At 37.4% G+C, this 15,253-nt stretch overlaps 1 protein-coding gene across 1 annotated transcript in view; it reads right to left on the bottom strand.

Moving 5' to 3' along the window:
- Positions 1-5,274: 5,274 nt before the first annotated feature.
- Positions 5,275-15,253, bottom strand: part of CLIC4 (chloride intracellular channel 4) — an 81,514-nt gene continuing 71,535 nt past the window's right edge. The window contains exons 5-6 of the mRNA XM_021095589.2: positions 9,687-9,868; positions 5,275-8,754 (exon numbers count right to left, since the gene is read on the bottom strand). Coding sequence (XP_020951248.1) covers positions 8,590-8,754; positions 9,687-9,868 — 347 coding nt within the window. The 3' untranslated portion in view covers positions 5,275-8,589. The remainder of the gene's footprint in view (positions 8,755-9,686; positions 9,869-15,253) is intronic.

Below are 15,253 nucleotides of genomic sequence, written 5' to 3'. Positions count from 1 at the left end.
TGTGGTCAATTATTTGACTGTTTCATCCCTTAATTTCAACTTTTTATCCTCATAAAGTTTGTTTCTTATAAATATGTTTGTCTTGTAATTGTTTTAAATACAGTTTAACACTTCCTTGTAATTGGTTTAGCCCACTTACATTTCATGTAATATGGTGTAGGGTTTATAACTAACTTTTTTTTTGTCTTTTCTAGGGCCACACCCATGGCACATGGAGGTTCCCAGGCTAGGGGTCGAATCAGAGCTATAGCCCCTAGCCTACACCACAGCCACAGCAATGCCAGATCTGAGCCATGTCTGCGACCTACACCACAGTTCACGGCAACGCCGAATCCTTAACCCACTGAGTGAGGCCAGCGATTGAACCTGTATCCTCATGGATCCTAGCTGGGTTCATTAACCACTGAGCCAGGATGGGAACTCCTACAGCTAACCTTTTGCTATTTTTCCAACTGGTCCTGTCCCTTGTTCCTTTAGTCCTCTTATCCTTTCTTTTGGATTTGATTTTTTTAAATTCCATTTTACCCTTGAATCTTAGATTTTTAAGTTATTCTCATAATTAGCTTAGCAGTGACCCTACAGATTACAATATTTATCTATGATCTACTATCATTTTCTGAAACTAGTACTTTTACCATTTGCCAAATAATATAAGGATCATACAAGTACAGAACTCTGCTTCCCTTCCTTCCACCTTTCCACCTATACAGTATATACAGTATATACTGGATACTATATAGTGTGTATAGCATACGGTATATATAATATGGTATATATAGTATACATTATATACTATGCGTGTATGTATATGCATTTATATATACTGTTATGTATTCCACATTGTATGTCTTCAATATATTGTTTAAACGGTCAATGTTCTTTTATCTTTGCCTACTATTTACCCTTTCCATTATCCTTCATTCTTCCTTCCGGTTTCGTACTACCATCTGCTGAAGTCCTTCGGGCTAAAGCACTTCCTTAAGTGTTTTCTCATACCCACGTCTGCTGGTGCCAAATTCTCAGCTTGCATCTGCCTGAACATGCCTTTATTTTGCCTTCATTGTTGACGATGTTTTCACTAAGTAGACAATTCTAAGTTGGCAAATCTTTCTCAGTACTTTAAAGACTCTGGCTTTCAAAGTTTCTGCTGAAAAGCAGTCATCGCTCCTTCAAAGATTATGTCCCTCCCTGTCATTAGGATTTTCTTTGTCCTTGGTGTTCAGCAATTTGACCATAATATTCTTAGGTGTAGTGTTTCTGGTTTTTGCTTGTTTTTTTTTTTTTTCTCTTTTATTCCATAATGTGTTTGCTGAGTTTTATGAATCTGTGGGTTGATGTCGTCAACAATTTTGGAAAATGCTCAGCCATTATGTCATCGAATATTGCTTCTGCCGCATTCCCTTTTATGTCCGGGACTTCGATTACATGTCTATCTTTAGATTGTGTTCCACATGTCTCTTATACGCTTCTTGTTTTTGTTGTTGTTTGTGCATTCTTTTTACTCTCTTTGCTTAATTTTGAATTTTTTCTATCAGTCTATCTTCAAGTGCTGATCATGTCTTTGGCTGTGTGCTCTGATATTAAACCCATACAATGAATTCTTAACCTCAGATTTGTGTTTTATTTTTTTTTCAAACAGCTTTATTGAGGTATAATTTATAAACTGTAGAATTCATCCATTTTAGATGAAAAATTTTTATTACTATTATTAAATTCATAAAGTTGAGCAGCCACTATTAGCACAATTCTTTTTTTTTTTTCTTTTTTCCTTTTTCCCTTTTAAGAATATATTTTGGATGACTTTTTTTTTGGCTGCACCCACGGTATATGGAAGTTCCTGGGCCAGGGACTGAACATGCATCACAGCAGTGACAATGCCAAATCCTTAACCTGTTGGGCCATCAAGGAACTCTCTAGATGACATTTAAATTGAACTTTTATTCAAACATAAAGAAAATCGACATTACTAATTTTGCCAATCAACCTGTCAATAGACTGATTATCCAAAACTTCAACCAGGCATAATTGCCCCTTGCAGTTTTTTAAAGTTTTTATTAATAAGCTTTTTTTTTTTTTTTTTTTGGCCACACCTGTGGCATGCAGTTCCTGGGCCAGGGATCAAACACGCACCACAGCTGTGACCCAAGCCACTGCAGTGAAAATGCTGAATCCTTAACCAGCTGCAAAAGAGAACTCTGCAATTTTTTTTTTTTTTTTTTTTTTTTCTTTTTAGGGCCTCACTCGCTGCACATAGAGGTTCCCAGGCTAGGGGTCTAATCAGAGCTACAGCTGCTGGCCTACACTGCAGTCACAGCAACACCGGATGGAAGCCACATCTGTGGTCTGCACCACAGCTCACAGCAACGCAGGATCCCACTTAACCCACTGAGAGAGGCCAGGGATCAAACCCGAAACCTCATGGTTCCTAGTTGGATTCGTTTCCGATGCACCATGACAGGAACTTCAGGAACTCTGCAATTTTTGAAAACTGAGATAAAATTTGCAGACACGGCTCAGATCCCGCATTGCTGTGGGTGGTAGCTCTGGCATAGGCCGGCGGCTACAGCTCCGATTAGACCCCAGCCTGGGAACCTCCATATGCCTTGGGAGCGGCCCAAGAAATGGCGAAAAGACAAAAAAAAAGAAAAAAAGAGACCTGTACCACCAGCAATCACTCCCAATTCTCTCTCCTGTTTTTGTGAACCACTAATCAAACTATTGTCTGTCTCTATAGATTTCTCTATGCTGGACATTTCATATAAATGGAATCATAGAGTACGTGGCCTTCTGTGTGTTCTTTTACTGAGTGTAATGTTTTCAAGGTTTGTGTTGTAGCTTGTGCCAATGCTTTTTAATGGCCAAATAATATTCCATTATAGGATATATTGGTTTATCCATTCATTGGTTGATGGGTATTTGGGTTGTTTCCATTTTGGGGTTACTACGATGCCATGATGGAGTTCTCATCGTGGCTCAGTGGTTAACGAATCCGACTGACTAGGAACCATGAGGTTGCGGGTTCGTTCCCTGGCCTTGTTCAGTGGGTTAAGGGTCTGGCGTTGCAGTGAGCTGAGATGTAGGTTGCAGATGCAGCTCAGATCCCGCGTTGCTGTGGCTGTGATGTAGACCTGCGGCTACAGCTCTGATTAGACCCCTAGCCTGGGAACCTCCATATGCCTCAGGTGTGGCCCTAAAAAGGCAAAAGGTAGAAAAGAAAAAAAAAGTTCCACCACCACAAAAAGATCCCTCATGCCAGTCTGCAATCAACTGCCACTCCCACTCCCAGTGACAGGCAACTAAGCTGCAACTTTCTATGCATTTCAGGTAAGCCCTTCCCTCTAATGAAATTTTGCCTCTTAAACATTGTCATTGTGGGAGATTTCACTGCCTTTAGAAAGCCCTGGGCTTAGCTTCTAGCATGGCATGCAGAGCTCTAGAATTCAGCAAATGCCTTGTGAGAAAACCAGTCACTTATTTCAGGTGTCTCAGGTTTCCCATGTGCCCTTTCACCAAGAGGCTTATAATTTTCTTTTACCCAGTAGAGCCCCTCTGCATAAACCAAATCCAGTTCTGTTTCAGGCCCAGAATCAGCAAATGCCCCAGGGGAGAAAATGGGAGGACCATCAGTTCACCTCAGGAAAGCTTCCTCCTCTAACATCCCAATTCAATTATTTATTGCTCCCAGTTTTATGATGTTTAAAAATATTATTCAGGGGAGTTGCTCTGTGGCTCAGTGGGTTAAAGACTCAGCATTGTCACTGCTGTGGTTTGGGTCACTGCTGCAGTGCAGGTTCAGTCTCTGGCCAGGGAACGTCCACAAGCTGTGGGTGCAACCAAAAAGAAACAAAATGTGTGTGTGTCCTACCCCAGTTTTATTTTCCAGTATTTGCAGGAGTGTTGTGTTGCTGTGACCTACCATATCCTACCCATCAATTATATGGGCTTTTAAGTCTTCATTTGTCTTTTTAGGGCCGCACCCACGGCATATGGAGATTCCCAGGCTAGGGGTCTAATTGGACCTGTAGCCACAAGTCTACGTCACAGCCACAGCAATGCAGGATCCAAGCTGCATCTTTGACCTACACCACAGCTCACGGCAACGCTGGATCCTTAACCCACTTTGCGAGGCCAGGGATGGAACTTGCAACCTCATGGTTCCTATCGGATTCGTTAACCACTGAGCCACGACAGGAACTCCAAGTCTTTACATCTTGTCAGGCAAGTTTTCTGTCTTTCCTTCCTCCCTCCAGATATATGTTGACTATTTGGGGAGCATAATTCTTCCATATAAATGTTTTAAATCCATTTTTCTGGTTCCCAAAAAATCCTCTTGCGACTTTATTGGGAAACTATATTGTATTTATGAATTACTTGACAGAATTGAAATTCTTATGCTTTTAAGTTCTCCATCCATGAACATGGTATACCTATACATTAAGCAGGTTTCTATTAGGTCTTTTGATATTTGGTACTTTTCTCCATAAAGGAACTGAATATCCTTTATTAGATTTGATCTGAAATATCTTAGAGCTTATCTGTTAAAGCATTTTTATTTTTTAGAATAGGTAATATGTTTATGGTATAAATTTCTGCAAGTTTGAAAACATGTACATTGACAATTTCCCATCCATTTTTCTCAGTTACCCAGTTTTCTTCCAGATGAAATCAATGCTTATTAATTTTTAATGTAGTTAATATTAGTGTATAATAACTGTATTGATTTTTGTTCCTCAATCTTGTATCTAATAAGCAGCTGAATTTTATTACTTCTAAGAGTAGATTAAAACAACCTAATTCTGGATTTCTTTTATATATGTGCATCATCTGCAAAAGAGAAGTTATTTCATCAGTTCTTTTCCATTCCCCCCCTTTTCTTTTTTCTGATTTTATTGCATTGGCTTACAATGCCTCTAATAAAGTAGCTATGGAAAGTGGTTGAATAATAGCTGTGATAGAAGGCAATCCTGTCTTATTCCTGACTTTAATGGCAGGGCTTCTGTTTCATATTTATATATGGAATTTGCTGCAAGTTATTGGCAGATGTCTTTATAGGGTTAAAAAAATTTAATTTCTGGTTCTGTTTCACTAAGAATGGATATCATGAAAGTTTTTATCAAATTATTTCATGCACCTATTGAGATGATCATTTGGTCTTTCTTCTTTAATCTATTAAATGTGCTGCATCACCCACTCATGGGAGAAAAAAAAGTAGTCTCAAATAAAACACTTTACCTGGAGCTGTTATTTATTATCATGAGGGGGGAAAAAAGAACCTTTTATGATAGTGAAAATATACTTTATTTTTTTAATACAATAGCTGCCAGCAATATACTGGTTCCAGAGAGAGAAAAGAAAATACATGCATTCTATAATAAGCTTTCATTTGCCATTTCAAGTAGTTCTAAAGAAAATACTCCAATTCTGTTTAACATTATGATCTGGGAGTTGAAATTTTTTTCCATGATAAAAATACAATTTTGACAGCCCCAACCTTGGTAAATTGTAAAGGATGGAATAAAAAAAGCCCATATAGTATGTCAATAATGAATGCTTCCTCTCTTTGAATCAAATACTGATTATAACCAGTGTAAGAAATTCATTACCAATAAACTTGATGAAATGTGTATCAAAATGTTCATAAAAAATACATTTCTATTTCTTCTCATTTTTAGCTTGCAGATATTTTCTAAATGGATACTTTAAATGCACAGAAATAAAAGCTATCTACATGCAACTCTGCAGAGATTCAAAACTTGACAGAAGTAAATACGTCTAAATTCTAGAGTCAATCAACTTAGTATAAGAATAAATGTCAAAAACCTCTTCATTGTATACAGATTGCTCAAGGGTTTAAAGATAAGTTGTATAAGCCAAAGTCACCAAGAAATAAAATTTACATGAATTTTACCACAAAAGTCAATAATCCTGCCCCCCCTAAAACACAGAAGTAACAGAAAATCTGCACCTACATTAAAAAAAAAAAAGATGTTACCTAAACTGAAAGAGTAAAGAACTCGCCAACTGTTGAACACAAAAATTTCTCAGAATCCCTTGGAAATTAGTAGGATCTTCCATTCAGATGTTAATTCCCTATTCAAATGGAACAAAAGAAGTTTAATGAAGGGGGAATGACTCAGTAGTTACAGAAATAGTATCAGATGATTTCTATTATGTCAACCCATACACTATATGAACTGCCATGAAAACTTTCATAGCTCAAATTTCCCAAGATTTTAAACTATGATCTTTCCACAAATATAAGATGGGGTAAAAAAAAAAAAAGCATTTTCTAGGATCACTTTTTCTTACTAGTTTTTGTCCATTTGCCAATCTCAATCTCATCTAACTTCCCTGATAATGTATAAGATTCAGCCTTCGTCAGAATTATAAAGATAGACCTTATGTTCCTTGGATATCCAGAGAGACAGCCAAGTGTAATCATGGGATAAATTAAAAAAAAAAAAAAAAAAAAAAGTAAAGAGAATAAATATCCAAAGTGAAAATACTTCACCATCAAGTTTCAGAATGTGTTTTTTCATCCCTCTATTTGGAGGACTGTAGCTCTTGCCTCGTCAGCCCTCTACTTTGCACCCCTTAGTTCTCTGTTCACTTGAAAGAACAGACAGCCCCCTTTCTCTTGAATCTTTTTCGTACTTTAAGCTATGAGGCAAGGTTCAATATCATCTGAATGCCAAGTTAACCACTATTTTACAAGTGAAAAATGAGGATGGATGGCTGTGTACTGGTGCAGATGTGACATTTTCATCCACAGAAGCTACTGCTATAGAATTTCTCAGATAAACTGGATAATCCTTCTTCCTGAAACCAGATAAATCACCACCCAATATTTTATTACAAAAAGGTGGTACCCAATTTTGATCAGCAACAGGAGTTCTAAAGAAAGGTAAAGCAAAGAAATCTCCCTGAGCCAAATGGATACAATATGAAGCTTTTCTTATCTTTCTATACCAAGCTAATTACTGACAGGTTTCTTGAAAATGCAGAATGCTTATAAAAATCTGGCTGTTCCCATAAAGCCAGTGCTTACTAAATGTTAGCATATCAAAGGGAAGAAAATATTACCATTTTAAAGCAATATACTTAAAATTTCCAAAAACAGCCTGTGAGAAATAGCATTTCTTAAACGAGTTAGGTGTCAAAAAAATCACCAAAACATTATTATAGCCACAACCAGTCTTTGGAATAGTACTTAGAAAGTCTTTTTTTTTAATGAATACATAGCAAACTTTCATTTTATTTTCACTAAGTTCATCCTTGTTAAAACACAATTCCTGGTTTAGGACTGCAATTTAAGAAATAAACATGCAGAGTGCTATTCCTCAATGTGGCTGTAGAAAAATTTAATTGAAGGAAGTGCAATGATTGGGATTAGACAAAACTCAGTAAACATGTGTAGTTACCATAACAACTATAATTTAGTCCAAAAGGACTAAAGTCTACCCAGTCTAATAGTAAATGGGGGTGAATGGTACTCTGTGTTTTATCTTGTTTTTAATATAGGATAGATACTGCATTCTTTAGATTACCCACATTAAATATGCTTTAGAAACAAAATTCTACTTGATATTTTGACAAACCCACGCTACATTCCTTAGATTAATTTTTACACTACTAATCACTGTACTGCTGTAGCTAAGTCAACTAAATATCATTTTATGTAGTGTTGCTCAAAAGATCTACATACAGCAAGGCCTATGCTTACCTAAAAAAGGGAGCTTTTTTTAAAATAAGAGAAGAAAGCAATAATGTTCCAAATGAATGGCACTGGGCAATATACATTTAGCCAGTAACACATTTAGACAGAGAATATCAGGTGCCCGTTGGTTTCTCTTATGTGGATAAAATACTTGAGGAAGATCTTGAAAATATCTTCCCTCCTTCTAAACTTTTAGCTTCCACATAGTGTCAGATGTTCTAACTGGTATGAAAGACAAATGCTTTTAGGCAAAAGTAAAAATCCTATCCAAAGAAAAATAGCAAAATCTGTAGTGACTTTCTGTAGATGCTCTCTCTGGTGGTAACATCCCCTCGCACATATCCAGGATAGACAAAATTGAAACAGAATATTTTGATACAGTAGCAATCCTTTCATATACTCTTACTAAATATTATAAAATTTCAAAAATACATAAATATTTCTTGTACCGTGCATTATGCACCAGTTTGGGCCTGACTGATGAGGTCATGGCTACTATTTTAATAGTTAAACAGTGCACCCCAAAAGTTCTGCCATCTATACCAGCAAATGGACACAGTGGTGAGGGCTCTGGAGAGATGCCAAACTACCTTTAAAGTGAAAAGTTTGTGACGGAGTGTCCCCAAATTAGAGGAGAGGGGGACCCAGGGTAGGGGAGGTAGGCAGGGTAAAAGAATTTTAAATAATACTGCTTAGGAGTATACATTTAAAGACAGCTACTATACCTTGTCTATCCCCCTTAGCCTAATCTGGAATAACTGCATGTTCGTGCAAAATAAAATTTCTACTTTATAAGAAGAGGAGCAGTCTGTTAGGAAAAGCATTTTCTTAGTCGGGGAAGATGTGGAGACATTGCTCTCATAAGTGCTATTTTATTTGGTAAGTCTTTTGGCTACATCACTATATGCTATTTCAACCTCCTTATCGCTGGGGCAGGTATTGGTAAATTCATCCCTACTATAAGCATTGGTTAAGTATCTCCAGATGCCAGTCATTCCTTTTGGAATATCAAAGTTGCGATATTTTTTGGCCACCACCTGAAATAAAAAGAGATCAAAGGTTAACATTTATATTCCATGTCTTATAAGCCAGACAAATCTCTGATTTTAAGGCAAAATAATTCTGTGAATCTCTGAGAACTGCTTCCACTTGAAAAAAGTCTGTCAACTTCATTCTAAAAAGACCTTTTTTTTTTTTTTTTTTTTTTTTTTTAATTATGCACCTGTGGCATATGGAAGTTCTCAGGCCAGGGACTGAATCCAAGCTGCAGCTGCAACAACACAGGATCCTTTAATCCACCGCACCAGACCGGAGATAGAACCTGCACCTCTGCAGGAATCCCAGCTGCTGCAGCTGGATTCTTAACCAAATGCACCACAGCAAGAACTCTCTAACGAGACTTTTAAATAATAAGGACTGTAAACTACACCAGAGATTCAGAAGTGTGACAGTGACTGCAAATGTCTGCCTTGTCCATCCAGAGAAGGAGCCAAGTGTAATCACTGGATACTTTAAAACATGCACACTAGTTTAGATCTATGTTTTTCTTGACCTCTATTGCACAACTATCCTATTTAGCACAGTGTTTCATACAAGAAATGCTCAATAAATATTTTCTGCCTTGAATAGAAAAAGCCAGTGAGCACAGGACAAAGTTAGATGATATAAATCAGAGTAGCAAACAATTCAAAGTTCCCTGGTACATCTTTGAATTTTTATGCAGTCACAGAAAAAAATATATATATAATATTTCTATTTCTCATATGCCTCAATTTTAAGACCCAGTTTTCCACTTAATTAACCTAGATAGCAACTATTGCCTAGATAGCATTAAGTTACACTATTTGGGGGTGGGAGGTCTAAACAGTGTGTGTCAGAAGATTAGCAAAGTTTCATGCACAGAGAAAGTACGATCTTATAAAGAGATACGAGGTATCAGAACAGTGTGACCCCCACACCGCAGGCCTACCTTGACGATATGAAGTTTGGGTAGCAGGTTGCAATCAGCTAGTGTCATTTCATTGCCATCCAGAAATTTCCGTGTGGAAAACTTAATGTCCTCCATACTATTCTCATCAATTTCATCAGGGAGGGGAGAATTCAGATATTCATCCAGCTTCTGCAGTGTTTTCAAGAGACCCCTCTCCAATGCTGAAAGAAAGATGTAAATACTTATAAAGAAAACCACCCAAGTCCCAAAGTAGAAGCATTACTCCTTCAGCCAATAAGTGTTCGGTAAATGCTTGTCTGACACTAAGCACTGGTGAGCAAAACAGAAAAGGTTCCTGCTCTCCTGAGCTTATTTACATGGGGGAGAGAGGTAAGACACATTTATAGATAAAATTTTATTTTATTCTTTTATAGATAAAATTTTAGGTAAATATAAAAACAATCTTCAAATAGCAGTATCCATAAAAAAATTTGTTAATAACTAAATGCCCTATAGATGAACATATTATGGCCCAACACAGCTGATGTTTAAACTTGAAAAAAAAAAAAATGTGTGAGAAAAGGCGAACCTATTATTTCAGACCTGGGGAAGAAAATCTTGCTGACACAGAGAGATTCCCACTCTCAATTTTAAGTCCTGCTCCCATAAAAATATTTGGATTACCATGAAATGTGTTAAGAAACTCCAATCCAGGTGATCCAAGAAGAGAAGCCTGGAGTTTCTACACTGCCTTATAATACACAAGAAGCCAAAGTATAACAACATGGAAACACAGAGCTCAGATTAGAGAGCTCAATTTAAAATACTGAAGTGGAGGCCTCTTTGGCAAAATAGATTAAGATGCAGTACTTGTTTTGATTCAGAAAGAAGTACCAGAGATGAAGCCACCCTTGTATATCTGGAAAGTCAAGGTTAGTGAACCTCAGCAAAGGGGGTGGGGGTGGGGGTACCCTTAGAAAGGAATATGGAATAAGAGATAGATCTTCCTTTATCCCATCTTATCCTTCCTTTATCTTCTCAATCCATCATCACCTCCCACTCTCAGAATAGATGAGTTTACTCTGATGATTACAGCACCTGGCCATAAAAGAAAGTTAAATCTCATGAGGTGACACTCCATATTAGTTGTCAGTTTGAATAAAGCTGGATCCATTACAGAATAAGACAAAAAAGTTTTACATATTGTATATCAGATATTTCATCAGCAACATAAATGTCCTCTTCTTCCAAACTGCTCCCACCCACTCTTCCCTTGGTCCCTTCAAAGCAGTCCAGACAGTAGATGGGAGTCTTGGCTAAGTAGGCGGCTGCAGGCATAAAAAGGATTTTAGAAGATTTTAGGAGCTAAAAACCGACAGAAATTGGAAACCAATTGAATATAGAAAAAGGATAGACTTATTGAACAAAACATAGATTTAGGCCCTACTACATGCCAAGTTTTGTTCTAAGCATCGTTAAATCCACCATTTAATAAAACATAACAGGTCTCTACTCTCAAGAGTTTATATTTGGGGGAATGGAAGTCGTATAGAGAAGCTGATCGACAAAAGATTCCCAGATGCTGAGACAAGTACCTCCCTGGAGGAGAGGCAGATGCAGGGGATGTGGAGATGAGTTCACCTTAACAAGGTGTCTGTAAAACACCTGAGCAGAGATGTCCGAGGACATCAGTTCTAGTCCAGAATAGACGGGCCGGGGCAATATATGTGTGAATTCTGAGAACGTTAAATAAACGCCAAAGCCATGGAAATGAAGGAGAAACAGAGGGCTCAGGAGAGAACCCTGAGGAACATCGCTGCTGGTGGTCTGTGAAGCAGATGATACAATTTCATTGTTACTTGGCATTTCATTATATGATCATATAATATGTATCCATTCTACTACTAATGAAGTTTGTGTTGTTTGCTCTTTGGGGCTTATGACTAATTATCCAACATTTTTATGAAGATCTTTTGGTGTACATCTATTCATATTCCAACCAAAACTGGAGCTATGGGCGAGATATCTCACACCTGTTAGAAGAGTCATTATCAGAAAGACAAAAAATAACAAGTGTTGGCAAGGATGTGGAGAAAATGTAACCCACTGTTGATGGGGATGTAAACCGGTGCAGCCACTATGGAAAACAGTATGGAGGTCCTTCAAAAAAATTAAAAATAGAACTACCACATGATCCAGCAATTCCACTTCTGAGTATTCATCCAATATGGAAACCACCTAAGTGTCCATTGACAAATGAATAAAGAAAATGTGTTAAATATATATATATATATATATACACACACATCAACACATATGTACAATGGAATATTAAGCTACCAAAAAAAGAATGAATCTTGTCATTTGCAACAACGTGGATGGACCTTGAGGGCATTATGCTAAGAGAAATAAGTCAAAGAAAGAAAGATAAATACCATATGATCTCATGTAGACCCTTTAAAAAAAATCTCATAGATACAGAGAACAAATTTGTGACTGCCAGAGGCAGCAGGGGGTGGGGTAGGGAGCGAAATGGATAAAGTCGAAATTCATAAAATTCCAGTTGTAAAATAAATAAGTCATGGGGATGTAATACACACAGCAAGACAACTACAGTTAATACGACAGTATTGTATATTTGAAAGTTGCTGAGTAAATACTAAAAGTTCTCATCACAAGAAAAAAATTTTTAGTTCCCGTCATGGCTCAGCAGTTAACGAATCTGAGTAGCATCCATGAGAACGCAAGTTCAATCCCTACCCTTGCTCAGTGGGTTAAGGATGCTGTGTTGCTGTGGTGCAGGCCGGTAGCTACAGCTCCAATTTCAACCCCCTAGTCTGGGAACCTCCAAATGCCATGGGTGCAGCCCTAGGAAGCAAAAAAGAAAAAGATTTTTGTATTTATGTTGATTAAGTACATTTACTGTGGTGATCGCATCATATAAAAATATCAAATATTATGTTGTACACCTGAAACTGCTAAAATGTATGTCAATTTTACCCTCAATCAAAATTTTTTTTTCAAAAAAATTTCTTTTTTCAAGTTTTTTAAATGATATTGTGGGTAATAGGGTATGCATGTGTTCAAGTTTAGTAGAAAGTGATTAATTTTCCAAGATCAGCACAACAAACAGCAGAGTATGGACATTCCAGTTACTGCACATCTTCAACAACACTTGGAATTGTTAGTTTCTCTAATTTAAACCATTTCTGGGGGATGACAAATTAGGTATAACATCTTTTCATATTTATTGATTACTTGGACATCTTCTTTTTGCAAAGTGCTATTTGCTCATTTTTCTACTGGACTCTTTATTGATTTGAAGAGTTTTTTAACACACTATGGATACAAATCCTTATGGTTATGGGTATTATACATACCTTCTTCCTTTTTACTCCCTTACTGGTAACTTTTGATGAACATAAATTAACTACCTAATGTAGTCCAATTTATTAATTTTTTTTCTTTTATGATCAGTACTTTGTGTCCAGCTTAAGAAATCTTATCTACCCCAAATTATATTTTCCATCATATTCTAGAAGATAACATTATTTACCATTCATAGTTATACCTACTACCCACTTAGAATTGATTTCTGTATATGGTGTGAGATAGATATTTTCTTGACTCCATACAGTTTCACTGTCCTGGTTATCCCTCTGTAAGTACCACACTGTTTTAACTATTGTACCTTTTTAATAAATCCTAATAAGTTTTAAACACGTCTTTCTTCAAGATCATGTGGACTATTCTTGGCTTCTTACATTTCCCTAACACATTTCAGACTTACCACGTTAATTTACACACACACAAACAAAACCTGTTAGACTTTCAAATGATCTACAGATTGAACTTTATCCCAATGGGAGAACCAGCATTTTTATGATCTCAGGTCTCTCAATCTATAAATACCTTTTATTTCTTTTTAAAAATTTCTTTTGGAGTTCCACTGTGGCTCAGCAGGTTACAAACCCACCTAGCATCCATGAGGATGCAGATTTGATCCCTGGCCTCACTCAGTGGGTTAAGGATCCAGCATTGCTGTGAGCTGTGGTGTAGGCCAGCAGCTGCAGCTCCAATTCAAGCCCTCACATGGGAACTTCCACATGCCCCAGGTAAGGCCTTAAAAAGCAAAAAAGAAAAAAAATTTCTTTCAATGTTTTATGTTTTCATTGTGGAGGCTGTGCCCATCTTTTGTTAGATTTATTCCTAAATATCTGACATTTTTAGTGGTATAAATATTTTCATCACATCTTCTATTGTTTGTTGCTAGCATGAGCAAATACAACTGATGTTTAATATACCCTCATATGCAACAACCTTGCTTAGTCAACTTTTTTTCCTTCTGGTTTATCTGTAGATTAGTTTGTATTTTTTACAAAATTATATTAAGAATAATGACAGATTTATTCCTTCTTTTACAAGTCTCACATCTTTCAACTCTTTTTCTTGCCTATTGTACTGGCCAAGACCTCCAGCACAATCCTGTAAACAGAAGTAATGACAGTGAGCATCCTTCTAGTTCCACTACTTCCCATTAAGTATGATGCTTTCTATAGCTTTTTTTGGTAGATTCTCTGTCAGATTAAGGAAATTCCTCCCTCTATCTAGTTTGTAAAAACTTTTTAAAGATAATAACCATTGGTGTTTCCACTGTGGCTCAAGAGAAACAAATCTCACTAGTATCCATGAGGACGCAGGTTCCATCCCTGGCCTCGCTCAGTAGGTTAAAGGATCCAGTGCAGCCATGAGCTGTGGTGTAGGTCGCAGACATGTTTCGGATATGGCGTTGCTGTGGCTATAGCGTAGGCCGGCCACCTACAGCTCCAATTCGACCCATAGCCTGGGAAGCTCCATATGCCACAGGTTCAGCCCTAAAAAGCAAAAAGACTAAATAAATAAATAAATAATAACCATCATTCTAATCATAAGTATAGAATTTTATCAAGTACTTTTTTCTACTATATCTATTGAAATTATCATATAATTTTTCTCCTTTATTCTATTATTGCAACATTTAAACAGATTTCGAGGAGGTCCTATCATGGCTCAGTGGCTAATGAACCAGACTAGCATCTGTTAGGACCTGGGTTCAATCCCTGGCCTTGCTCAGTGGGTTAAGGATCTAGTGTTGCCATGAACTGTGGTGTAGGTCACAGACATGGCTCCGATCCCGAGTGGCTGTGGCCCTGGCATAGGTCGGCGGCTACAGCTCCAATTCAACCCCAGCCCAGGAACCTCCAATGCTGAGGGTGAGACCCTAAAAATAAAAAATAAACAGATTTCCAAGGAAGTTCCCATGTGGCTCAGTGGGTTAAGGATCTGGCATTGTCACTGGAGTGGCTCAGGTCACAGCTGCGGCATGGGTTTGAAACTTGGTCCAAGAACTTTTTCATGCCATGCCATGAGTATGGCCAAAAAAAAGAATTCCAGGGAGTTCCCACTGTGGCTCAGCATTAATGAATCTGAGTAATCTGACTAATATCCCTGAGGATGTGAGTTTGATCCCTGACCTTGCTCAGTGGGTTAAGTATCCGGTGTTGCTGTGAGCTGTAGTGTAGGCCACAGACACAGCTCAGATCCCAAGTTGCTATGGCTGTGGTGTA

The sequence above is a fragment of the Sus scrofa genome, chromosome 6 (assembly GCF_054392235.1).
Source record: "Sus scrofa isolate SSC_HxYL_T2T_F1_AM1 chromosome 6, Sscrofa_HxYL_maternal_Yorkshire_Landrace_v2.0, whole genome shotgun sequence".
NCBI classification, from domain to species: Eukaryota; Metazoa; Chordata; class Mammalia; order Artiodactyla; family Suidae; genus Sus; species Sus scrofa.
This window is presented reverse-complemented; position numbering and strand designations above follow the sequence as displayed.